This window comes from Cercospora beticola, chromosome 1 (assembly GCF_033473495.1).
Source record: "Cercospora beticola chromosome 1, complete sequence".
NCBI lineage: Eukaryota > Fungi > Ascomycota > Dothideomycetes > Mycosphaerellales > Mycosphaerellaceae > Cercospora > Cercospora beticola.
In genome coordinates this window covers 2,184,854-2,207,864 of record NC_088935.1, presented here as the reverse complement: position 1 = coordinate 2,207,864, position 23,011 = coordinate 2,184,854, and the positions used below count along the sequence as shown (strand labels likewise).

Here is a 23,011-nt window from a genome sequence, read left to right as displayed (position 1 = left end):
TGGCAGTAGAGCCGATCGTGACCAGGTGTCCGGTATTCGCTCTCTTTTGCTTCGAACCTTGTCACAAAGTCCCCGCCCAGGTGAGCATTCAGTACGGCTGCATAGTCGCGTGCTTTGAGTGGAGGTTCACCCTAGAACATGGGTCAATCAGCATTGGACAACAATTGTATCGGCGACATTGTCTACGCATACCTCTGCCCACCGGCACTCGCTCCAACCTCCTTCAGTGCGTAAAGCTGCCTGAAATTTTGGCACCATTTCGCTGGAGAAGCAATCATTGCAGATCTTGTCGTTGTCCTTGCCGATGAAAACCCAACTGCCAGGTCCAACATCGTCGCAACAGACGCCGCACTCGATCGTCTCATTGCTCTCTGCCATGTGAATGACCTCGTTTGTAGGCAGTGTATGTTGCAATGTCAACGATCCTCAGGTTTCGTTCAATTGGTAAACGAGGTTCGGACAAAGCGCGCTACGACTGTATCAACATCGACGCTTTAGGCTAGAAGACTTCAGCGTATTCTTTGTCTGTCGCGAACAAAGTTCCGGCCGAGCCAGAGCAGTGCGACCATAGCGTGGAGGCCTAGCAGCAGCAGTAGGTTAGTCGGTCAATACTTCAAACTCAAGCTGTCCATCTTCATCGTTTCACAGTGCAGCGACGCTGGCGTCCTTGAACGATCGTGAGGATGCCGAATGTACTGCATGTGGCGGTATGTTCGCCAGGTATCCTTCGAGATAGGAGTGCGTCCATTGGTGACGCAGTAGGTTCAATAATCGTTCTAAATATGCATGCGCTGCTCTACATTGCTTCATCAGTAATGGCGCTCTAGCCACGACAAGAAGCTCGCTTTTGCCACGACTCAGCTTTGAATCCTGTTCAGTGTGCGCCAGACGCCACGCTCATCCTGACAACCGCGACTCGGCCACTGCAATACTGGCTTTCTACCATCACTCACTCCTTCATACTGCCATTTCGCCAATTTTGCTGAGTCCTTTCAATGACCCGAGGCTCAATGCAAGGCCTTGCGACCTGCTGCGTATCCGCATGAAACCAGTCACAGGACCGTTTTCGCCTTCTTTCTCCACGCTGAGATTAGCGAGAGCATCCTCCCCTGTTTTACAAGTCAGCTAGTGGTCCAATGGTAGGTGTGAAGCATAACCACTTACCGAAAACGCTTCGAGCATATAAATTGGCGCTCAAGAACTGGCATTCGCCCTCCAAGCTTGCTTCAGGTGTCAGGCAACTCATATTCGTCACCTTCATCAGCCGCTGTAAGAATTCTCTCAGGCCTGCGCCCGATGGCATCTTTGTGTTGATGTTGACCTTGTTCTCCCATTCAAACTCGGTCCACATCGTTCTAAATTGGGTCTCAGTGCACGATGCTGGCTGTATGTAATCCATGATATCCACATGTACGTCATTGAGGATGACAACGTTCGATTCGGTCGACGAGTGCCCATCGTATACCACGTTGCCAAAGATGACGCCGGTATCTGTTGATGAGACCTTAATGGTTGCCTGCACATTGAGAAAGTCGAGCCCTGGCAAGTTCTGAGTCGTAGGTCTCTCGACGACTTTGAGGTCGCCCAGTGTGGCGAACTCGACGGAGAGATTCTGCAATGTCTCGCGCGTCTGGTTGACCAGTAGCACATCGAGGATGATATCAAACTGATGGACTTGCACATATGCTTCCGCATAAACAGGATCCGAGAAACCAGTCAATTGCACGACCCGGCTGAGCTTCGAAGTGAGATCTTCGGTCGTCGCATCGCCGCCCGTGGCTTTTTCCAAGTCAATCTCTGCTTCATCGGCGTTGTCAACGGCATTCTTCGGTTTCAGCTGCCGGATAGATACTAGATCATCGACCTGGATCGCGTTCTTTGCCTGGAGAAGGGCTTCTTTCGCAGCTCGCTTCTTCTCCTCAACCTGCACCATCGACTTGAAGGCCTGCCTGGTATCGTCGAGGAACGCGACCTCGAGGTCCTTCTTTTGTTGGAACTCCGCGAGTGATCGCACGCAGGCCATTATTCGGTCCACGGAGTCCTCATCAATTGGTGCCTTCACAAATTGCGACTGGCCCGCGCGGATGATCGAGATCATGATCAGCATGGCTTCAGCGCGGAGGGCGTTTGTTCGCGCTGCGTCATTAGAGATCTCTGAGTGTCGCATCACAAGCTTCGTCAACGTGGAAGACAGCACTGTAGCCAGGAAGTAATCCCCATCGAGGATGAGTTGGCGGAGAGGTGGTTTCTGCGCAGCCTTCACAGCGTCCAACTTGGCTTTGGCGGATGCATCACTCGTGAGCGCACTTTCTGTGGCATATGTGCCATCTGCGAGCACTTTCCTTGAGCCGCTTGGTTGTGCAGGTTTGACATCGCCATTTGTTTGTCCATTGACTTCTGCGTCGCCATCTGGTTGCTCCTCCAGCAGTCGCTGCTCGGACGCAACGATAGGGATCTCGCCAAGGCTGGCCCGAATGCGCTTCCACGCATCTCTGATGTCTTTCTCCTCCAGGGAGTATTCTCCGATGATCCACAGACTGCCGCGATAGACTTTGCCAGCACGCACTTCACTGAGAGTTGAAACTAGTCTTTCAACTATCGAGCTGCGCATGTTCGGGAATCGTTCCACAACCTCCTTGACGAAAGAGATGACATCTACGGCTGACGCGTTGTTGAAGTCGGAGATGAAGTCCATGAGCAAGCCGACAACACTCTGTGCAATCTCCGAAAACTTGATGGCGCATTGATGTATCGAGTGAATCAAAAGCGATCGGTATTCGTTGTTCTTCTCGTACTGCTCGTCCACGGTCTTGGTCAACTCCTTCTTGAGTAACAATACGACCTCTTCCACGTTTTTGCTAGACACCATATCCATGGCCAGATCCAGAGCCTTTTTGCGCACGTCCAAGTCGGGGCTCGAAAGTACGCGCAATATCTCCATGACCAGGTCGTCCAAAATGCCCTCGTTGGCCTTGCGTAAGGCATTGACCTTTTCGAGAACGATAAGTTTGACGTTGTTGTCCGACTCCTTGATGGCAAGCTCAATGAACTTGGACGCCGCAGCCTTCACAGCTACGGGGTTTGTGGTGAGAGCTGTGAGCGACGAAGCAGCTTCGTAGACCACAGTTGACTCCTTTGCTTCGAGAAGATCGAAGATGAGTCGAAGGTATCGTGCCTTATTTCCCTGATTCAACACTGCATCTTTCCGAATGAACTCGAGCTCCACGAGCTGCAGCAGTTCGCTCGAGTTGGGGATTCCCTCAAACACACCACTCAAGTATTCTAGAGCCTTTTCGTGGCTGATGCTAAGAAGGGCGGCGAAGGCATTGCGTTTGCAAGTGTTGTCGCTTTCGGACTCGAGGAAGTTCTGGATGAGCTCGGGAGCATCGGGCATGAGGTGTTCGGAGTGCTGGAAGATGGACGCAATGGCGAAGACGGCATTTTTGCGCACATAGGAGTGGCGGTGTTCGAGACAGGCGCGCGCAGGTGCTAGGAGTGGCTCGATGAGCTCGGCTTCGCGCAGCTTGCACAGGAAGCGGAGTGTGTTGCCGCGGATGTACTCGTTTGGGTGTTGAAGGTCCATTCGGATGCCATTGCTGGGAATTCGTTAGCCACTGAGCCCGCAAGACGCATGCCTCACAACGTTCTGCCATACCAGACCAAAATCATTTCCTGCTTCAGCTTGCCATTGGAGTCCAGCTTGGGACAGATCTCGTAGTATAGGTACAGCAGCTTTTTGAGCGCCTTATTCTTGCTAGGCATAACGAAGCGGATGATGTGCATCAGCAGACCTGGCATGGGATCGCCATTGAGCATGACGGTCAGGATGCGCCGCATCGTCTCCTGCTTGCTCTCATCGGTGCCCTTCTCCAGCTGGTTCTTGAGGTCCTGCTGCGATGGTAGATCGGCGAGGTTGTCCTGGTGCACCAGGCTGTACGAGTTCTCGAGGAATGTCGCCATGGTGGGCTGCGGGTGTGGTTATGGAGAGGGCGAGCAGCGATGGGCGTATTGCGGGCGAGTGCTCTCGCAGACCGCACTTCTCAGCCAGCCCCTCCGTGCTTGTGCCAGCACTGCCGACGTTTCCTGCACGCCGGAGCTTCCCAAGTGGTGATGCGCGCGACCGGGTGGGAGATGGAGGCGACGACGAGGAGATTCGTTAAGCAGCGAGGTGCCTGTGCAGGTCGTGGCTGATCTATGTCGTTGCCAGGAGTGTGCTACGTTTCCTCACAGCCAGACCCTAGGATTTCCTGGTCGCGCCAAGGGATCGATCTGCGCGAACAGCAGCCCGCGACATCTGCAAACAACCGCCGCACCACCGCCCGCTTCGCTCCATCTCCACCACTGCTGCTCCAAGCACAGCAACGCACGATGCCGGAGTCCGCTGGAGAACCTTTCTACGTGCGCTACTAGTAAGTCTCCCGTGACAAGGATGTGGCGAGTGCCTCCCTACGGGCATTCCTGCTACACCATTTCTTGATCAAACCTTAGCAGGTGCATAACGAGCTGACACGTTGACAGCTCAGGCCACTCTGGTCGCTTCGGGCACGAATTTCTCGGTACGCAGAGTACGGTCGGGCACAGGCACACCTGCTGACGTCGAGTCAGAGTTCGACTTTCGAGTGGTCGGCGACGGTCGATCGGCAATTGCACGATATGCCAACAACTCGAACTACCGCAACGATTCCCTGATCCGCAAAGAGAGTACGTATGAGTCTTTCGGCTCCTGCAGTCAGTATTTCTTCGATGGCGTTGACATATTGCAGTGTGCGTGAGCGCCCTCATGGTTCAGGAGATCAAGCGCATCATTAAGGACAGCGAAATTATGAAGTGAGGACGTAATAGTGCGATCATTTTCAGCGCTCAGGATACTGACCCCATACAGAGAAGATGATACGAAATGGCCACAGAAGAATAAGGATGGTAGACAGGAGCTTGAAATCCGCATGGGCGGCGAGCACATCTCTTTCGAGGTCAGTCAACTGTGTTCGGCAATGCCTCGCCAATCTAACGTCGATCAGACCGCGAAGATAGGCTCCCTTGTGGATGTCAACGAGTCGGAAGATCCAGAGGGACTTCGCGTCTTCTACTACTTGGTACAAGATCTGAAGGCACTGGTCTTCTCTCTGATCTCTTTGCACTTCAAGGTGAGCATATTTGAACCTACTAATCGGGGTATCTCATGCTTATGGCACAACAGATCAAACCCATCTAGACCAGCAGACAAGCGAAATCATTTCAGACGATGAATGTTGTGTACTGCCACGCATCCGCGCCTCCCATCGTTCAACACTAGCCCATTCGAATGCTCGGTACACTTATCGAGAAGAAGGACAAAAACGACGTAAGGTTGACGATGATTGTAAGACCTGGAGAGCATCAAAACTCGCACGCTATGCACTCCTATTCAGGTGGACCCTCGATGGAGGAGGGAAATTTACTTCAATCTTGGTACCTCGAGGCAGAGTATGATCTCGTGTGTGGCAACGGGAACACGAGAGCGCCGATCCATGAGTACGTCCAATGAGTGGCGTATTGATAGCCGGTGACGAAGGCACGTGTTGCGCTGCGAACTTTCGTCTATAGCACGACGACTGGCACAATCATGGCATAGTCTTTCTGCTGAGATATCATCAGGAGACAAGTTCAATGCTGTTCCATATTGACTTTCACATGTTCTGGCTGCAATGAGGGTCCAACGCACGGACATGCGGCAGTCTCCGCCTCGGGAACCGGGACTAAACCTCAGCTGATACCGATGACATCGCAACATCGCACGCATCAGTCGTTAAGCCGACGACGACGACAATACCATTGACGACCATCTCCTGTAACTCTTCTCTTCTTGCTTGTTTAAATTACTTTCCCTCGTAATCGCATTGTGGTCATGCATTGTGCATCGTAATTCGACCCTCTGCACACCCGCCCTCCGCGACAGTGTCACGCGAGTGGAGCACCCAACGATGCCCACTCCAAGTGACGACCACATCCCGCCGACAGTCGATGCCATCGTCCCCGATACCGATATCGCGAGACACGGTTGTCCGCCTGAGGACCGACGAGAACAGCTTGCGCCGCGCGAAGAGCAGCGAGAATCGCCGAGTCCGTCCGCTCGTGCGGACAGAGGCAGCGGGGGCGAGCACCCGGCAGTTGATTCGATGCCCGTTCCTTCTCCCGAGGACACACAAAGCAATGAGATAGTAGAGTCACCGGACGTGCCCAGACGGCCCTCAAAGGCTGAGCTGAACGAAGACGCCTCTGTGGCGGCCGACCCGTCCAGTCCAACTGTTGGATCACTGTCACCGCCTTCTGACAGCGACTACAAGGCGACACAGCTGGCACAATCTCTATCGAACACTGTGATTTCGCCCGAGCAAGATGATACCCAACTGCCACTCTATCTACATTACCCTGAGCTCGACTGGCATCGACAGACCTCACCGAGCTCTACGACCTCCTTCTTGCGACCAGGAAGCAAATTCAGGGGGACTCAACAATCAGACCGCCAGGTCTATGATGTACAAGTAGAACTCAAAGACGTTGACCTTGCCGAGTCCACGCTCTGTGGATATCTGCGCATCCAAGGTAAAAATCTGAAGCGGTTGGCTTTTCGTCTCGATGCTGACCATCACCAGGACTTACCGATGATCATCCCACACTAACCACTTTCTTCGAAGGCGAGATCATTGGGCCAAAATACCTATTCCGCACATCTCATCCGTCTTGGGGTAGCTCCGAAAAGGTCGACCTGCAGCACTGGGCGCGATTTCCAGCCTGGCGACCACTGGCGAAGGCGGCTAAACAGAATCCTGCATTCACGCTGAGCAGAAGTTTCGATCGCGAACACATGTTCATGCGGTGGAAGGAATACTTTCTTGTGCCCGACCACAGGGTCAAAACCATCACAGGTGCCAGTTTCGAAGGGTTCTATTACATATGTTTCAACCAAGCTAGCGGAGCAGTCAGCGGAATATATTTTCATGCAAAGAGCGAGAAATATCAACAATTGGAGCTAAGTCACGTGGAAGACAGAGGCTGTTTGAGCGCGGTCGAGTTCCGATAGCCACGGCTGAACGCGCAAGAGGAGTGAGCTCGCGAGAGATCGAGCTTTCATGCGACCGCTGAGGGGTTGCGAAGACGAGGCGTTTGACATTCGTTTGATAGCGTTCGGGCGTACTAGGGGACATGGACCGGGCGGCAACCCGGGCACTCGCGTAGCACAGCATGCGTAGAAATGGGAATGGCAGAGCAGGAGGCTCCATGAGCTTTGTACAATTTGCGCAACGCGAACAGGCATGTCCAGCACGTTTGGTCTTCGATGTGCGGATAGTGAGATTGCACGTGAGGGCCTGGCCAGACTTTCTACGCGGAACGCGTTCCGGATTCGAACCGAGAATTTCACCCTGTCCAGTTCCCCGCTGGCATCACAGTGGCATCTCACTCATCCTCCGCGCTCGTCGACGATGTTGTCCCGCAACCGCCGCAGTCATTCTCGCTGTGGCTCGCCTGCGACTGTGCTACGAGTAGCAGCGTCTTGTGTTTCATGCAGTCACGGCAGATTCACGACCTCTCCTTCCAGCCGGGACAATCACGGCATAACTCCAGCCAGTGGGGAAGGCTACGACGACCAGTCAGCACGGCCAGTGGCTGTGCACAGCATCGATGAATGAGAGTATAAGTCTCAGGGGCTTTCTGTGACGCATGCGCTCGTATCGCTAGCAATGCTCACAGACAACCACAGGTCCTGACCGCTGCCAATTCGGCTCTTCGACGGAAATCAAGATCATCCTTGAGAACAGCACTGTTCAATGCCGAAAAGCTGCTACCGTCACCACCTCAAGGCCTGCCCCGGCGCTCTGCCCGTCGTACCGTAAGGCTCAGGAGCCAAACATCTCAGCCAGTACGCTCATACAGTCCAGGTGTCGAGTAACAGAGGAGAACTTGAAGCTCTTTCAAAGCTGTCGCGCCATCTCAGAACGATCGCGATCCTGGATCCTTCTCAGGTCCATGATCTGATGCACTCACCGCCTCCGCTACGCAGAATCCGTTGCACAAGGTCACGGTTTACACAACGTACCTGGCGAGCGTCCATACTCCGCCCCTATTGATGCGAACCTCCGGACTAGTCCACATCGGCGAACGCATTCATGAACAGCCGTCGGGGCCTTACTCACAGGGCCGGTTTGACTAGTCTTCGGCACCGCGGCTGCGCACGTATTGCTTACAGGTCAACAATGCTTCGTGAAGCTTGCCATCGATCCACAGAGCCATCGTATTCCCAATTTTAGCCATTACTGAGGGTATGGAGGGGCACTGCAGGTCTTTGATGGTCCCTAGCACGGCCGTCAACCTGGTCAGTATATGACTGCGCTGCCTGCGTAGCTGTCCATCGTCCGCATCCTTTCCTTCATTCGCTCTTTTGCCCTGCTAAGCACCTTTCGTTGACAGTCTTTGCATTATTTCGTCTCTCATTAATTGCTAACTTTTCCTCGATCCGATGACGCGATTCATCGGAGCTGCAGCTTTTGCTGCAGCTGCTTCAGCAGCGGCACTGCGAAGGGGCGATATGAACGGATGCGGCTTTCACATCAAATCATCTGGCGGCCTTGATTGTACTATGGGCCAGTTCGAGGACGGTCAGAACAGACTCAACGGGTCCTACCCGGTGGCAACATACTACTTCTCGAATGGAGGAATCACCGACGGAAACGGGCGCCCTTGCATCGTGACCACCACGAACGATGCCACGTAAGGTTTCACAAGAGGATGCGATCAGAGGGTAAGGTCACTAACATTCTTCGGATCCCAGTCACCAATTCCAATGCGATGAGAACTCGCCTGGCGGCCCAACTCGTGGCTTCACGATCTCCAACGACCGCAAGATTGCGTACAACGGCAACACCCAGGTACAACGGCAACACTCAATTCTTGTTGAAACTCTCTGATGTCTTGAACAACAGTTCTTCGCCTGCAGATACATCGACGAGTACAATGTTTACACGGACAAACTCAAGGGTCAGGACAAGTGCTTGCCTGTCGAGCTTAGCGCCGACAACGATTGTGCTGCTGGCTCTTCTGGTCCAGGCCCATCGCCCAGCTCTCCCAACGGCTATGGACCTCATGCGTCCGTTCCACCATACCCCAACACCACCCCAACCAAGCCAAACGGTGTTCCTGGAACTGGCACCGCACCAAGCTATTCCAAGACCTCTCCAGCAAGCCCAGTCGGCGAGACGCCAGGCGTCCCTGGCAATGGCCAGCCTCCTTCTTATGGTGGCGAGAAGCCATCTCCATCGGCTCCGTCGTCTCCAAACTCGCCTCCAAGCTACGGGCAACCTCCTTCCGGCGAGCAGCCAAAGCCTTCGTCTCCGTCTTCGCCAAACTCTCCTCCTAGCTATGGACAGCCTCCTTCCGGCGAGCAGCCAAAGCCTTCGTCTCCGTCTTCGCCAAACTCTCCCCCTAGCTATGGACAGCCTCCCGCCGGCGAGCAGCCAAAGCCTTCTACTCCGTCGTCTCCAAACTCGCCTCCAAGCTACGGAAAACCTCCAGGAGAAACCCCAAGCGGTCCAGGCAACGGCCAGCCGCCGGCGTCTGGTAAGCCGCCAGGAAATGGACAACCTCCAGCTTATGGAGTTCCACCTGCTGCCAGCACTCCGGTCACCTCAAGCCCAGTTGTGCCAACTGATGTCACTGTGACTGTGACGACTACGCTGTACACCAGTGATTGCCACGAAGTCTGCAGCGAGACTCAGTCGCTCCCCAACCATCCAACTGCACCAACGCACTCCCTGGGTACTCCTCAATCCTACGTCCCAGGACCAACACACTCTGTTGGAACTCCTCAGTCCATCATTCCTGGCCCATCCCAATCTCTGGGAACGCCTCAGTCCCAGATCCCACCAGCGACGTCTGGCACTCCTAAGCAAAGCGTCCCGGTTGAGAGCTCGCCCGTGCACTCCGCCTCGTCAAGCACCTCAATCACTACCAGCATTCCCGCTCCACCACCATATGGTGGTGTTCCGAGCAGCTCGACCGCGACCACGCCAAATTCGCCCGTCAAGCCAAGCAGCAGCAGCCACCCTGCCCCACCGCCATATGGCGACAAGAGCTCTTCCTCTTCTTCTACCGGTACCGTTCCAAACTCGCCACACCAGCCAAGCGAGACTACCTGCACTGAAACCACAACGACCCCAGGTAGTCCCGTTGAGACCTCTAGCACTGTGACGAGTGTTGTTCCATCTCAGTCAGCATCGTGCCCGGCTCCTGGTAGCACCGACAGCATGGGCCGTTACAGCTGCAACCCTGCCCATCAAGGCTACCCAGCAGGTCAGACTTGCCAGCTGGAGAATGGCTGCTATTACCTCACGACATCATCCTCTACCTCTTCAACTCCTGGCGCCACCGTTTCCACCGCTTCGGCTTCCACCTCGCCAACCCAGCCAAAGCCAAGCACACCATCCAGCCCCGAGCAGCCTCCTCATTACGGGGCCACTGAGTCCACATCCAGTGCGACGAAGCCAGCTGCAAGCACTTCTGTTGTCAAGTCCACGATTGTCGTCACACCATCTGGCTCTGTCTCATCCACGGCAGTTGTCACCCCTTCCACCTCTGTTGTGAAGTCAACAGTTGTCGTCACGCCATATAGCTCTGCTTCATCCACAACTGCCGTTACGCCATCGACCTCCGTCGTCAAGTCCACGGTCGTCGTGACGCCATCTAGCTCTGCCTCGTCCACTCCTGGCTCTTCCACCTCTGCCTCGTCCACCTCGACCACACCTGCATCGCCTACTTCCTCGACCCCAGGATCTTGCGGAACTACGCTCGAGGGATCCTACCAGGCTCCAAAGCTCATCACCTGGGTTAGCGAGGACCACCCAGCAACTTCGTATGGAAGCAAGCAGAACGCTACCATCAACGACGAGTGCTCTTCTGTCTTCAACTTTGACATCCCAGCTGATTACAAGGGCAAGCAATGCAGCGTCGTTTTCCTGTTCCCAGAGGAGGATGAGTCCAAGTGGTCGTGGAACGAACAGGGTAGCATTGAGTTCAACAAGCTCAGCGGCGCTGTCAACGGCCAGACTACCTATGACACTTGCCCATCCAAGGAGCAATGCCTCGGAACGATTGCTCCTAAGCCTGGAAACAGCTACGTCGTCAGCACCGCTCCTTGCCAGGCCGGCGAGACTGTCACGATTGAGACAAGCAGCAAGGATGGCCTTGGTATGGACTTCTGTGAGGATGCCAACAAGCCACCAGTCGGTGTGTACATTACTGCTTGCTAGGCGCAGTCTCTTCCACACGAATAGACGAGCAGAAATCTCTCGACTGGATGATGTTTTCGGCGGTGCTCATTGAGCGAACATGTTGTACATAGGAATAGAAATCGTGGTACAGATCGGTAATGTATTGATAGAACTCGCTCCATCGGGGGCCTGCGATACTTCCCCATATCACCTTCCACAATCAGAAAATGCGACATTGCCTAACTCACTGTCGATGCTGGAGAGTCGAGAAGTGCGTGCAAGGATCTAGTTAGACCGGTCGGATTTTTGCAAGGACCGAGCCGACGTCCTCTTCCAGACCGACTATGTCCGAACGTGGTTCTGTATCATTGCATGCATTTGAGATTCCGCCGCCATCCTACAGCCCAACGCAGACTGCACTCTCGCACAGGCGTGGCAAGTGGTGCAGGTGCACAGCGAGCAAGCGAGAAGGCGTGGCGTCGCTAGTGCTCGTCCGCGGAGGCAATCGCGACGGCTCCCGAGCACGGTGGGCATCAATGCAATACACGGTGTGATTTTGCGGTGGAGCAGGTCTGGAAGGCGGTGAGTTATGGGCTGTGTAGGCTGGGAGAGAGAGAGGTGAGGTCGGAATAGTTCTAGCGAGAGGCAATACAGCTCATCGTCACCTCGGGCCAAGGAATCCGCTGGCTGCGGCGTCATTCGGCGCTGTTGTGCACCGCTGCGGGGCCGGAGGGTCGACGCTGATCATTGCAGCATCGACGCATTGATGGACGGCGGGCGCGTCAGGCACTGTATATGCCTTCACGCGGTGCGCAGCGCAGAAAAGAAGTCGCTTTCTGCTTCCTCCGCCGCAACTCCACAAGCTCCACCACCAACAACACGCAGTAGCACAAGGGCAGCCACGGCTCGAATTCCGGCTCTGCTGGAGCGGAACCACGAAGCATGCGAATTCGTCGCTCCGAGTAGCGTCCAGGCCATTCTTTGACATATCCCAACAACAGCAGCAAAAGCGGCCAGCTCCGTACCCAAAGTTCGACACGCGACACTCTCGTCACGCTGGTTGACACTGGCGGCAATGCCTTGACTGCCACCAGCCTACTGCCAAGCGCCTTCCTGGATCTCCGGAGCAATTTCTCCCCCTCAACTCCAATGAGCGACAAGGTCAATTTCGTGCAGGCCAACTCCGATTATGATGAGGAGCAGATCAGAACCTCGACACGCCTTGCGCAGCAGCAAGCAAGTGAGAACCCAGGTTTTGTCTTTGTCAACTTTGACTATGGAGACGATGAGAACCAAAAGAAGACTTCTCGGAAGCTCATCAGGAGCAAAGCCACGGCCTACTCCCACCGTGTTGCTCCCAGAGGCGCAATGAAAACCGAGGTCAACCTGCGACTGTTGAAGAGTGCCAGCCAAGGTGGATCTTCGAGCTCGACATCAACACTATCCTCTCTCGAAGCGAGTTCAAAGGAGTCAAGCGAAACGCACAAGGCCACTAAGCGCGCAAGAGAGCATTCAGACACGAGCGATATCGAGGATGGCGGCGTACAAGCGAACATGAGACGAAAAAGAGCCACGCTCCCTATCAGACGCGAACCGTCCCCGACTGGCAGCGATCGTTCATTGTCTCCTGCAAACTTCGAGATGTACCTCCCTGATCTGACCTCCATGGACGCGAGTATGCGGGATCCATTTCTGACATATCCCGTACGATATCGAAACTGGTACGGGAAGCTGATCAGCTACTGGTACAATGTGGTCTTGCCTCGCTCGACACGAGTGATCAAAGCCTCGCCAACGGAATTGCAATCATACACCGTTTGGTCTCGTAAGCAGGAGCTGAGTGAGCCAGTGTTATTCTACACCTCACTTTTCCTTGCCAGTGGGATTCCCGTAGCTGAAGGGCTCTTCCCAGTTCAGGCAGCACTGTGGCTCCGACACAAGACAGTGCAGGCTATGCAAGAAGCCTTGGCAGATCCGGAGCGCGCAACATCCATTCCAGTCATTCTCGCTGTTGGGCGTATAGCACTACATGAGCACATTTATGGCAATCGCGAGCTTGCCCACACAATGCACCGTCCTGCCCAACTGCGGTGAGTGATGAGCTAATGCTCTCGCGCGTATTTACGTTGACTGACAATATAACAGGATGATCAACATGCGTGGAGGTCTCGCGAATCTTGGTCTACCAGCAACCACTATACAGCTAATTGTTTGGCTCGATGCACTAATGAGCGCCGAAACTGGAACGACGCCATATTTTGCGGAAGTTCCGAAACAAGTTGGCATCCAGTCATACACACCACAGGAAGCGATTCACGTCACCAACTTCTCGTCACCACATCGGACTGCACATCCGGGGTATGATAACAAGACAGCTTCTGTTTCGAGACGAAAGCGCCCCAAAACGTAGCGTCACTTTCGAACGTCCTGCGCCGAAAGGGTGTCGGGAGGAAGCCATGCTGCAACAATTCCATGTTACACCCGGACATCTGGGCCACGAACGGCGGAAGGCAGTCAATCCCCGGAGAACTCTTATGGGCGTGATATTAGCCCGAGGCTCAATTGATGAGCGGTGACTACCCTCTCCTTCTGCCAAGCATCGCGCCGCTGCTGTCTCTCAGCGAGGTCTTTTCCCTCCATTTTCTGGGAGCAAGAGATTCCCACAGGGCACATTTCTTGAGTCCGTATTCACATTCGAGCTGACTCCGGCATGGTCGCAAATCAAAATCAGCTCATAATATCCGTGCCACAATCAGGATGGGAGGAGCAAAGCTTTTGAGAACGCCACTGTCCGGCGGCAAGTCAAAATCTAGGCTCATGGGCAAAGCATCTATTCATAGCTCTAGCCATCCAGCCCCAAATTCTCCATCAGCGTGTCTATCTTTCCCAGTAAGATTTGATAATTCATAGCATCCTGCGCGAACTCGTCACCTGCAATTTCTCCATCTAATGTTCGAATGACGACCTGCCCTTCCATATTCTCTGCACTCTGTCCGGCCTGTACTGGAGTATCAACATCGACGCCTTCGTCAATGTGGAGCTTTTCAATGCCCTCTCTCAAATCGTCTGCGGGCGACTCGTCGAAGGTCTCGTCGAAACCAGTATCCTCAAAACGAAGGCGGAAGCGTTCTGACAGATAGTAGCGGATATCATCTATGAGCTCAACAGTATCTGTCTCCTCACGAGATTTGATCCGATTCGCCGACTCCTGCACGAGCTCTCTGAATTCCGGTTCGTCAATGTACCGTTCCAGTCGGTATGCGATGTATCTCGCACCAAACTCCTCTAAACGGTGTACGCGGGTATCCCATCCTGCTCGTACCACATCGTAAATGTCCAGTAGATCTTCCGCCTCGGTCTCTCCTCTCGGATTGTCGGCCTCGACAACACTGGCGCCTGCGCCTAAAGTGCTGATCAATAGCGCTGCTCGCTGTTTCAATTTGTCGATGAATAGCATGTCTGCGGCATTGAGTACGTCCAGTGCGATCGATAATGTGAAGTCTGCTTTTTCAGTATACATGAACGTTAGGATAATCTCGAGGACTTCGGGCGAGCAGTCCACTGGTACAATCTGCAAGTGCTTCGATTCTTGACCTTCTCGGAAGGGCGAAGCGAACATGGTTGCGAAAACCTCGGATCGCAGCAGCATGGCTCGATGGCAGGGAAATAGCACTGATCGCCTCGATTTTCGTGCCTGTGATGAGGCTCGGGAGGCTTGACGTTGGAAGTTGCCAATTGGAATGCCGTTGAGAGGACCTTCTTTCCGCCGCACATCTTGTTCCATTGATGGCGTATCTGTTCCTTCGACATCTTCATCTTCATCGGCACGAAGAAGCACATCCGCAAAAATGCCATTATCTCGATCCCACTTCACGTCGTTTGCCTTCGCGCTCTCCACTGTCATCTTGTGCTTGAGAACATTGTTGGCGAACCAATCTGCAAGTTGATCTCTGCTCCGTTGTACTTCTTCAGCTCGCCTTTGTCGAGCCTGTCTTCGGTCGCCGGATGCAAGAATGTCCTGGAATAGCTGTTCGATCTCCAGCTGGCGACTGAGCTTGTCGATGCCTGTCAGGATGATTTGCGCCTCCTCTCCATCGCCGAGATCCGCACCCACTTCGGCAAGATAGAGATACTTTATACATGTCTCGAATGACTGAGGTGCAATTGAACTGGACAGTTTCCAGTGTGTCGTTTCGGGTGCAGCAGCGAGCTTCTTGGCGAAATATGGACTTCGTGCACTGAGAACGAATTTGTGAAGCTCGAACTTCTCCGTTCCAGCCTCGACGGTGATATCCGATGTTTTGGGCGACACTCTCGTCAAAAGGCTTGTAACATGTGCTGCCAAGGGCTGTAGAGGGTCTGTCGATTTACTGTAGTCGTATTGCAATAGGAGATTCCGAATTCGATCGTTCAAGGCATTGTAAAGACATCGTTCACCTTGGAAGGTATCGCGCTCACACAAAGCTCCTTGCTCCAGCAGCATTTGAGCTACTTCGTAGTGGCCACATAGTGACGCCTCAACCCGCCTCATCAGCAATCAGCCCAGGTGACGGGTTCTAGAGGATAGAGGACTTACAAGAATCAAAGGCGTGTAATCGTACTCATCTCGAGCATTGATATTGACACCTTTGCTGATCTGTTCTTGACAAATTCGAAGGTCGCCTCTTCGACATGCTTCACAGAACTTCCGGAACTCGAGGCTGGTGTCAAGAGGATTCTCGTCCTTGAGTCGGCCAGAGGAGATTTCCTGCTTCTCGTCGTACAGAGCCTTTTCCAGCTGATGCTTCCCAAGCAGTGAATCAGCCATGGTAGCTTCTCGCACCAGGAAGGCGTGCAATATATGGGGTCGAATGCAAAAGTGAAGTCTGGATCGAGAGGGTGGCAAGACGTCACAGCACAGACTTTCTGTTCGCAATTGATTAGATTAGATTTAGATCCGAGATCCCAGCGCATCGGGTCGCTGTGCGGGTGGCGCTGTAGCGACGGATGGTTGTCAGATCACGTCGCCCCGTCCCTTCGACAACCTCGTCCGCAGGGTAGCGCAAGGCAGCTGATGTGGCTTCGCCTGCTTGATGCCTGAATAATGACCGACAGTGATGGGGAGCACGCCCGTAGTGCTTTGTACGCGTCAAGACCGTGCCATCGACGTGCGACCGGCGAATGTCGGCATTGAGCCGCATGGTCTTGGCGCACGCATGCGCTGGGGTTAAGCGAGCCGTTGCTACGTAGCAACGGCTCTGTCAACAGTTCCTTAAGCTCTGCGAACAGGCTTGACCTTTCGAATGCCATGTCTGATCAGACTGCACCTCTACTGCACATGTACAGCTGAACTCTGCGAGCGCCTCGTTAATGCTCATACTAATCCAACAGCCCTTCCTTGTTAGACTTGCGACACTGTAGACAGCACAGTACCACATACTCTCTTACAGGAATACCAGCCAGCCATGGCTACCGACAGCGACTATGAAGTCTTGGAGAAGATAGGGCAAGGCTCGTTTGGAGTCATCCGCAAGGTGCGGAGAAAGGCGGATGGCGAGGTCATCTGCCGCAAAGAGATCTCGTACACCCGCATGTCAGATCGCGAAAAGGAACAACTGCACGCTGAGCTGCGCATCCTCGAATCGCTACGCCATCCAAACATCGTACAATACTACCACCGCCAGCACCTCAAGTCATCACACGACCTCCACTTGTATATGGAATACTGCGGTAACGGAGATCTTGGTGGTTACATCAGAAAGTTGAAAGAGAGGAACAAGATGGCCGATGAGGAGTTCATTTGGGCAATCTTCGCACAGCTCGTGGGAGCGCTGTATCGATGCCATTATGGAGAGGACCCGCCGGCCGCTGGTAAAGAAGGCAATGTGCGTAAGGGCAAGGCGCTCGTAAGCAAGCAGGGTCACACAGTTATCCTGCATCGCGATCTCAAACCTGAGAATGGTATGCCTCCGACTCCCTCACTTCCTGCTCACTTGCTGACCATTTAGTGTTTCTCGGCGAAAACAACAGTGTTAAGCTTGGTGACTTTGGTCTGTCCAAGATCATCGCCTCTCATGACTTCGCCAGCACCTATGTCGGCACACCATTCTACATGAGTCCGGAAATATGTGCTGCAGAGCGATACTCGCATCACTCGGATATCTGGTCTATGGGATGCATCATTTACGAACTTGCAACACGCCAAGTGCCTTTCGAAGCACGCAGCCATATGGAGCTTGTTTTGAAGATCAAGAAGGGATATATCAAGCCTCTGCCAACACAGTACAGCCAGGACCTTACGGACGTCATCTCCTGGTGCTTGAAGACCGATCCACGCCAGCGACCTGACTGCGCGCAACTGCTTGGCGTTGCCAACATCAAGGTCGCCCGCACGCGTCTGGAACAAGCCTCAGCCTTGGGCCAATTGGGCAAGCTACAAATTGATCGCGATTCTGCCTTCTCCAAGCTCGCAGCCGCACAGAAACAAATACAAGATTTGCAATGTGAAGTAAGCAAGCTTCGCGAGGCGAACAAGAAGGTCGAGATGGAATGGCACGCGCGTGCAACCTTGGCGATCGATCAGAAAGTTCACGAAGCCCACGAAAAGAACAAAGCAGAGCTCCTTAGTCAATTCGACGCAGCGGTCGAGAAGCGAGCGGAAGAGAAGCTGGCACTTCATCTGGCAAGCCTGCCCTCAACGGCCACCCAGTCGTCGAATTATACGCACAACATCCGATCCTCCACACCACCTCCCGCCCGCCGAGACATTGCCAGTCTCAACAACTTCCAGCGCAAGTTGCCAGACACAGATGCATCGTCACTGCCTGACCTCGATGAATCCATCATTGAACAGGACCTGACATCTCTCTCCCTCGGCAACGATGCTCTCGAAACTGCAGAAGCGCAGGATGACATTGTGTCGCCTCTTGCAAATCGCACGAAGCCACCTCCGAAGAAGCGCGAGCGCAAGCCGTTCGTGCGCGCGAAGACTTTCGCCAACTGCAACAACATCGCCAAAGACAGCCCTATGGATGTTCATATGGCCGACCCTTCGCCGGCACCGACGCACATGAGAGGCTTTATCTCACCTCGCAAGGGTTTCCAAGAACGTTTGACGGGCGAGCCACTGAAGCGAAACATCTTCAGTGCTGCAGCAGAGAAGGAGAATGTCAGGCCTGCCGTCAGAGGTAGAACATTGGTGGAGCTCAGCGGGGCATCAGTGCCACAGAGTCCGGCCAAGTGGATCGGCAACCCAGCCATCCTGGAAGATATGATGCCTTCTCCATTTGTGAAGAGGCGGTAATTTGACGGGGAGAACGCTGTGGTTATGGGGATCGGGAAACATTAAACATTACAGGCGCGGCGCTACGCGAACTTTTCTTGTGTTTTGGGGATCGGGATCTCGTATTTCTGGAGGCTCTTTGGGACTCTAGGGTTTGCATGGTTGGATGTGTCCCGAATCATGGCAATGACAGAACATGGCGGCGCTTGGGGGCGGGTTGCAATCGTTCATGGGGTGTTATGGGCTTCCTGCATTAGTGAACGCGTTCAAGCGTACAGTACTCTCGGCAAAATAAATCTCAGTATGTTTACTTTGAACATTGTTGGCAACACCCTTCAGATGACTCAAAGCAGCGTGCGAGGAGCATCATCTCAAATACCTCAGCAAGAGCTCTGTACAACTTCGCTGTTACGACGATGCTCTCTGAGCCACCTCTCTGCTTTCATTTGACGGTTCTGCTGAAATGTAGTCATGACGATGGAGGAGGGGACATGTAGGGAAGGTTGCGTGTGCGTGTCGAACGCGTCAAGATGTAGGTGAAGTCGGGAGAGAGTTGCGGCTCTGCAGAGCTTGGCACAGATTGTCGCCGCTGTTCCGTCTCGTCATCATAGATGCCTTGCCTTGACCTTTTGCCTCATCTTCCGATCGACCAACTATCAACACCCTCCGCCGCCCGTTCAACTGGAATCCCCGGTACCACTGTGCATGGTCGTGCCCGCGCCATAGCATCAACCTCGGCCTCCGCCATCTCCTTCTGTAGCGCACCGCAGCCCATGTCGGGAGTGCTCCTCCGACGGCCGCAAACCATTGCGCGCTCGTCTCGACAGCTCCTCGAGGCTGCTTCATTATCGCGCGCGCTAGCTCAACGACCTGCGTCGCTTCCTCGGCCGTTATACGCATATGCTCGAAGTCGACAGTATTCAACAGAGAAGGACAAGGATGGCAAACACGTTGAGGGCAAGCCGGGCGCCTCACCCAAGGGCATTGAGGACCTGTACTCACAGCGATCGCCACTGTCTTCAAATCCGCAGCCGCCACCAGGGAAAAAGCCTGAGGAACCAGAAGACGGCAAGTCCAAGTTGACTGCGGCCGAAGAGAAGGCGCTCGAGGACACCTTTGCGCTAGTGAAGAAGGGCATGCCTGCATCTATGGCCGAGGACATCGATAAGGCTCTGCAGAAGATCAAGAAAGAGGGTTTGCCAACAGAGTTGCGTGAGACAATAGCTGAGGTGTCCAAGGAGGGCATGTCTCCTGCACGTGCTGCTAAGCTGTGGCGACTCACGACGCACATTGCGAGACAGACAGCTGAGGATATTGTGAACGAGAAGGACACGGAGCCCAAGCAAAAGACATCAGATGAGCCGGGACCGGCAGGATCGAGTGGGCAGAAAGACGGTGGCAAGAAGAAGGGAAAACAGGAAGGCGAAAGTCCGTTCGGCAAAGTCACTGAAGTGAAGCTCGATCTCTCGAATTTCCTCGTCTCTGCATTCGTCGCATACATGCTATACCGACTCGTGATGCCTACCGAGAACAGCAGAGAAATCACCTGGCAGGAGTTCAGGAATACTTTCTTCGACAAGGGCTTGGTTGAAAAGCTGGTCGTCGTCAATGGCAACAGGGTTCGTGTCTATCTTCATCGCGACAACGTGGCAGCAATGTATCCGGAGTCGCCAGCTGCACAACAAGGTTTCTACTACTACTTCAGCATCGGTTCAGTAGAGGCGTTCGAGCGACGAGTCGATGAAGCTCAGAATGAATTGCGGATACCCGGTTCAGAGAGGATACCTATTTCCTATCACGAGGAGGGCAGCTGGGCGAACATCATCCTTGGATTTGGACCTACGTTACTTTTCATCGGCGCTATCGCGTACATGTCTCGAAGAGCTGCGTCAGGCGCGGGTGGTGGGCAAGGTGGAATCTTTGGCATGGGTCGCAGTCGAGCCAAGAAATTCAACCACGAGACAGACATCAAAGTCAAGTTTTCCGATGTTGCCGGCATGGACGAGGCCAAGACTGAGATCATGGAGTTCGTTGGTTTCCTCAAAGACCCGGCCAGGTTCCAGAAGCTCGGTGCAAAGATTCCACGTGGTGCCATTCTTTCTGGGCCTCCTGGAACCGGTAAAACGCTCTTAGCAAAGGCCACTGCCGGAGAAAGTGGCGTACCATTCTTCTCCGTGTCGGGATCTGAATTCGTGGAAATGTTTGTTGGTGTTGGCCCAAGTCGTGTGCGAGATCTGTTTGCCAACGCCCGCAAAAACACACCTTGCATCATCTTTATCGACGAAATTGACGCCATCGGAAAGGCACGTGCCAAGCAGTCTTTCGGTGGTGGCAATGACGAGCGAGAGAGTACGCTGAACCAAATTCTGACGGAGATGGATGGATTCAACACCTCAGAACAAGTGGTTGTGCTCGCCGGTACGAACAGAGCGGATGTTCTCGATAAAGCGCTCATGCGACCCGGGCGCTTTGACAGACACATTGCCATCGACAGGCCGACCATGGATGGCCGAAAGCAAATATTCGGGGTGCATCTGAAGAGCATTGTTACCAATGAGGATATCGAGCACCTCAAGGGTCGTCTGGCAGCACTCACTCCGGGATTTGCGGGTGCTGACATCGCCAACTGTGTCAACGAAGCAGCGCTTGTTGCTGCCCGAGCTGCAGCCGACTCTGTGACTATGCAACACTTCGAGCAGGCCATCGAGCGTGTGATTGGAGGTCTTGAGAAGAAGTCCCTTGTACTCACGCCCGAGGAGAAGAAGACTGTCGCTTACCACGAAGCTGGCCACGCCATCTGTGGGTGGTACTTCCAGTGGGCCGACCCCCTTCTCAAGGTCAGCATCATCCCACGTGGCGCTGGAGCCCTGGGTTATGCTCAGTACTTGCCAGGCGGAGGCAACGATGCTGTTCTCATGAACGTCAAGCAACTCATGGATCGTATGGCCATGACACTTGGCGGGAGAGTCAGCGAAGAATTGCACTTCGATACCGTCACATCGGGAGCTAGTGACGATTTCAACAAAGTCACGCGAATGGCAACTGCCATGGTGACGAAATGGGGAATGTCAAATCTCGGATACATCTACTATCCCGACAGCGGCGAGACACAAGAAACACAACTTCAGAAGCCCTTCTCCGAGCAGACGGCGCAGAATATCGATGCGGAAGTGAAGCGAATCGTGAACGAAGCCTACAAACAATGCCGACAATTACTTGAGGAGAAGAAGCACGAGGTCGGCCTCGTGGCGGAGGAGCTTTTGAAAAAGGAAATGATTGACAGAGACGACATGGTTCGTCTACTCGGCAAGCGTCCATGGGCTGACCCTGGGGAGTTCTCCAAGTACTTTTCCGGGAGCGGCGACAACAAACCTCTTGGACCCACGCCTGGTCAGCCTTCTAGCGGGACGCCTGGTGGGATAGGCGATTCGGACGGCGGTAGCTCGCCTCCACCCCTCCCTGGCGCCGGACCTGCACCACCAGCTCCAGCACTGTACCAAGAGCTAGAGGAGGCCAGCAAGAAGTGGTAGAGCAATATAGAACCGATTTTGGGAAAAAGACGTCCTTTTGTACATGGCTGTAAAGAGTAGGAAAGATGTGAGCCGGCGCAGTGGGGTTTGCATGACTTGGGGAGTCGACGTTGATCTATTAGAGGCATGTCTGTGGAGTCAGTGAGCATAAGGTACATGCACTGCTCGACGTTACTGTGCCAAGGGCTGCTGTAGATTAATCATCAGCAATGAACTCCGCTACTACAAATTGAGATTATTCTCCACGTGTTCAGCTGTCTCTTGTCTCAGAGAGATACATGTGGTAACAATTTTGTCTGGGGGCAGACTGAGATGCAGAAAACATGCGATGTCTTCGGAGAAAAGAATACTTTGTAATCAAGACTTCGAATCGATGTCCAGGCGCTAGTGAGAGCTCGCGGCGCATGTAGTAGTGAGCCTCCATATTGATAGCTCGCTCGAAGAGGTAGCGGTGCGATGCTGGTGACACACTGACATGCATGGCTCGAGTAGCTGGGTACATAGGATGCTGTTCACTCTCACAGCTGGCTATGCAGTGTACAAGTGCGGGACGCGGCCGCGACTAGCATCAAGGAGGCAATTTTGCCCTGCACAGGAGCGAAGGTGCTGGGGTGCGCGTGAGAATAAATCTACCGAAGTCTGGAGAGATGAAGCGGCCGGAGCAGTCGCATCCGGGCAGCGCGGGGGTCTATTAAGATGCGCCTCTCCATGTTTCCTCGTCGCGCAAAGAGCCTGACCAAAGACTCTGCGCTGTTGTCTGCGGCGACTACTGGACACCTCCTCCTCCCACTGGACCGGCGATAAGACAGCAATGGCGCGATGACAGGGCAAGGTCGGACTCTGCTATGTGCGATCTCCGGCCGATGCAGGCGGGCGACCACGGACGGCCTGGATCCAGGAGGTACGGCAGAGAGAGGCTCTGGAGAGGATACGGTGCCAAGCAACACGCGCACGACAGCGAGCGCGCGGCCATGTCCGGT

At 54.0% G+C, this 23,011-nt stretch overlaps 8 protein-coding genes across 8 annotated transcripts; 6 read left to right on the top strand and 2 right to left on the bottom strand.

Moving 5' to 3' along the window:
- Positions 1-957: 957 nt before the first annotated feature.
- Positions 958-3,960, bottom strand: RHO25_000849 (uncharacterized protein; the record flags this gene model as incomplete). The annotated part of the gene is made up of 3 exons (XM_023593456.2): positions 958-1,109; positions 1,165-3,596; positions 3,656-3,960. The coding sequence occupies 3 exons, from the start codon at positions 3,958-3,960 to the stop codon at positions 958-960; spliced, it is 2,889 nt and encodes a 962-aa protein (XP_023460160.1).
- Positions 3,961-4,368: 408 nt separating this feature from the next.
- On the top strand, positions 4,369-5,212 carry MNH1 (Protein mago nashi; the record flags this gene model as incomplete). Its single annotated transcript, XM_023593455.2, has 6 exons — positions 4,369-4,409; positions 4,519-4,556; positions 4,606-4,701; positions 4,764-4,827; positions 4,883-5,144; positions 5,198-5,212. The coding sequence occupies 6 exons, from the start codon at positions 4,369-4,371 to the stop codon at positions 5,210-5,212; spliced, it is 516 nt and encodes a 171-aa protein (XP_023460159.1).
- A 748-nt stretch (positions 5,213-5,960) lies between these two features.
- RHO25_000847 (uncharacterized protein) lies at positions 5,961-7,060 on the top strand (the record flags this gene model as incomplete). Its single annotated transcript, XM_023593454.2, has 2 exons — positions 5,961-6,582; positions 6,633-7,060. 2 exons carry the CDS (start codon positions 5,961-5,963, stop codon positions 7,058-7,060), a joined length of 1,050 nt encoding a protein of 349 aa, XP_023460162.1.
- Positions 7,061-8,494: 1,434 nt separating this feature from the next.
- On the top strand, positions 8,495-11,279 carry RHO25_000846 (uncharacterized protein; the record flags this gene model as incomplete). The annotated part of the gene is made up of 3 exons (XM_023593453.2): positions 8,495-8,745; positions 8,807-8,903; positions 8,958-11,279. The coding sequence occupies 3 exons, from the start codon at positions 8,495-8,497 to the stop codon at positions 11,277-11,279; spliced, it is 2,670 nt and encodes an 889-aa protein (XP_023460161.2).
- Positions 11,280-12,389: 1,110 nt separating this feature from the next.
- RHO25_000845 (uncharacterized protein) lies at positions 12,390-13,650 on the top strand (the record flags this gene model as incomplete). The annotated part of the gene is made up of 2 exons (XM_023593452.2): positions 12,390-13,330; positions 13,386-13,650. 2 exons carry the CDS (start codon positions 12,390-12,392, stop codon positions 13,648-13,650), a joined length of 1,206 nt encoding a protein of 401 aa, XP_023460164.2.
- A 432-nt stretch (positions 13,651-14,082) lies between these two features.
- Positions 14,083-16,047, bottom strand: RHO25_000844 (uncharacterized protein; the record flags this gene model as incomplete). The annotated part of the gene is made up of 2 exons (XM_023593451.2): positions 14,083-15,756; positions 15,817-16,047. 2 exons carry the CDS (start codon positions 16,045-16,047, stop codon positions 14,083-14,085), a joined length of 1,905 nt encoding a protein of 634 aa, XP_023460163.1.
- A 637-nt stretch (positions 16,048-16,684) lies between these two features.
- Positions 16,685-18,522, top strand: RHO25_000843 (uncharacterized protein; the record flags this gene model as incomplete). The annotated part of the gene is made up of 2 exons (XM_023593450.2): positions 16,685-17,180; positions 17,228-18,522. 2 exons carry the CDS (start codon positions 16,685-16,687, stop codon positions 18,520-18,522), a joined length of 1,791 nt encoding a protein of 596 aa, XP_023458936.1.
- Positions 18,523-19,274: 752 nt separating this feature from the next.
- YTA12 (Mitochondrial inner membrane m-AAA protease component) lies at positions 19,275-22,031 on the top strand (the record flags this gene model as incomplete). Its single annotated transcript, XM_023593449.2, has 1 exon — positions 19,275-22,031. One exon carries the CDS (start codon positions 19,275-19,277, stop codon positions 22,029-22,031), a length of 2,757 nt encoding a protein of 918 aa, XP_023458937.1.
- Between the last annotated feature and the right edge of the window lie 980 nt (positions 22,032-23,011).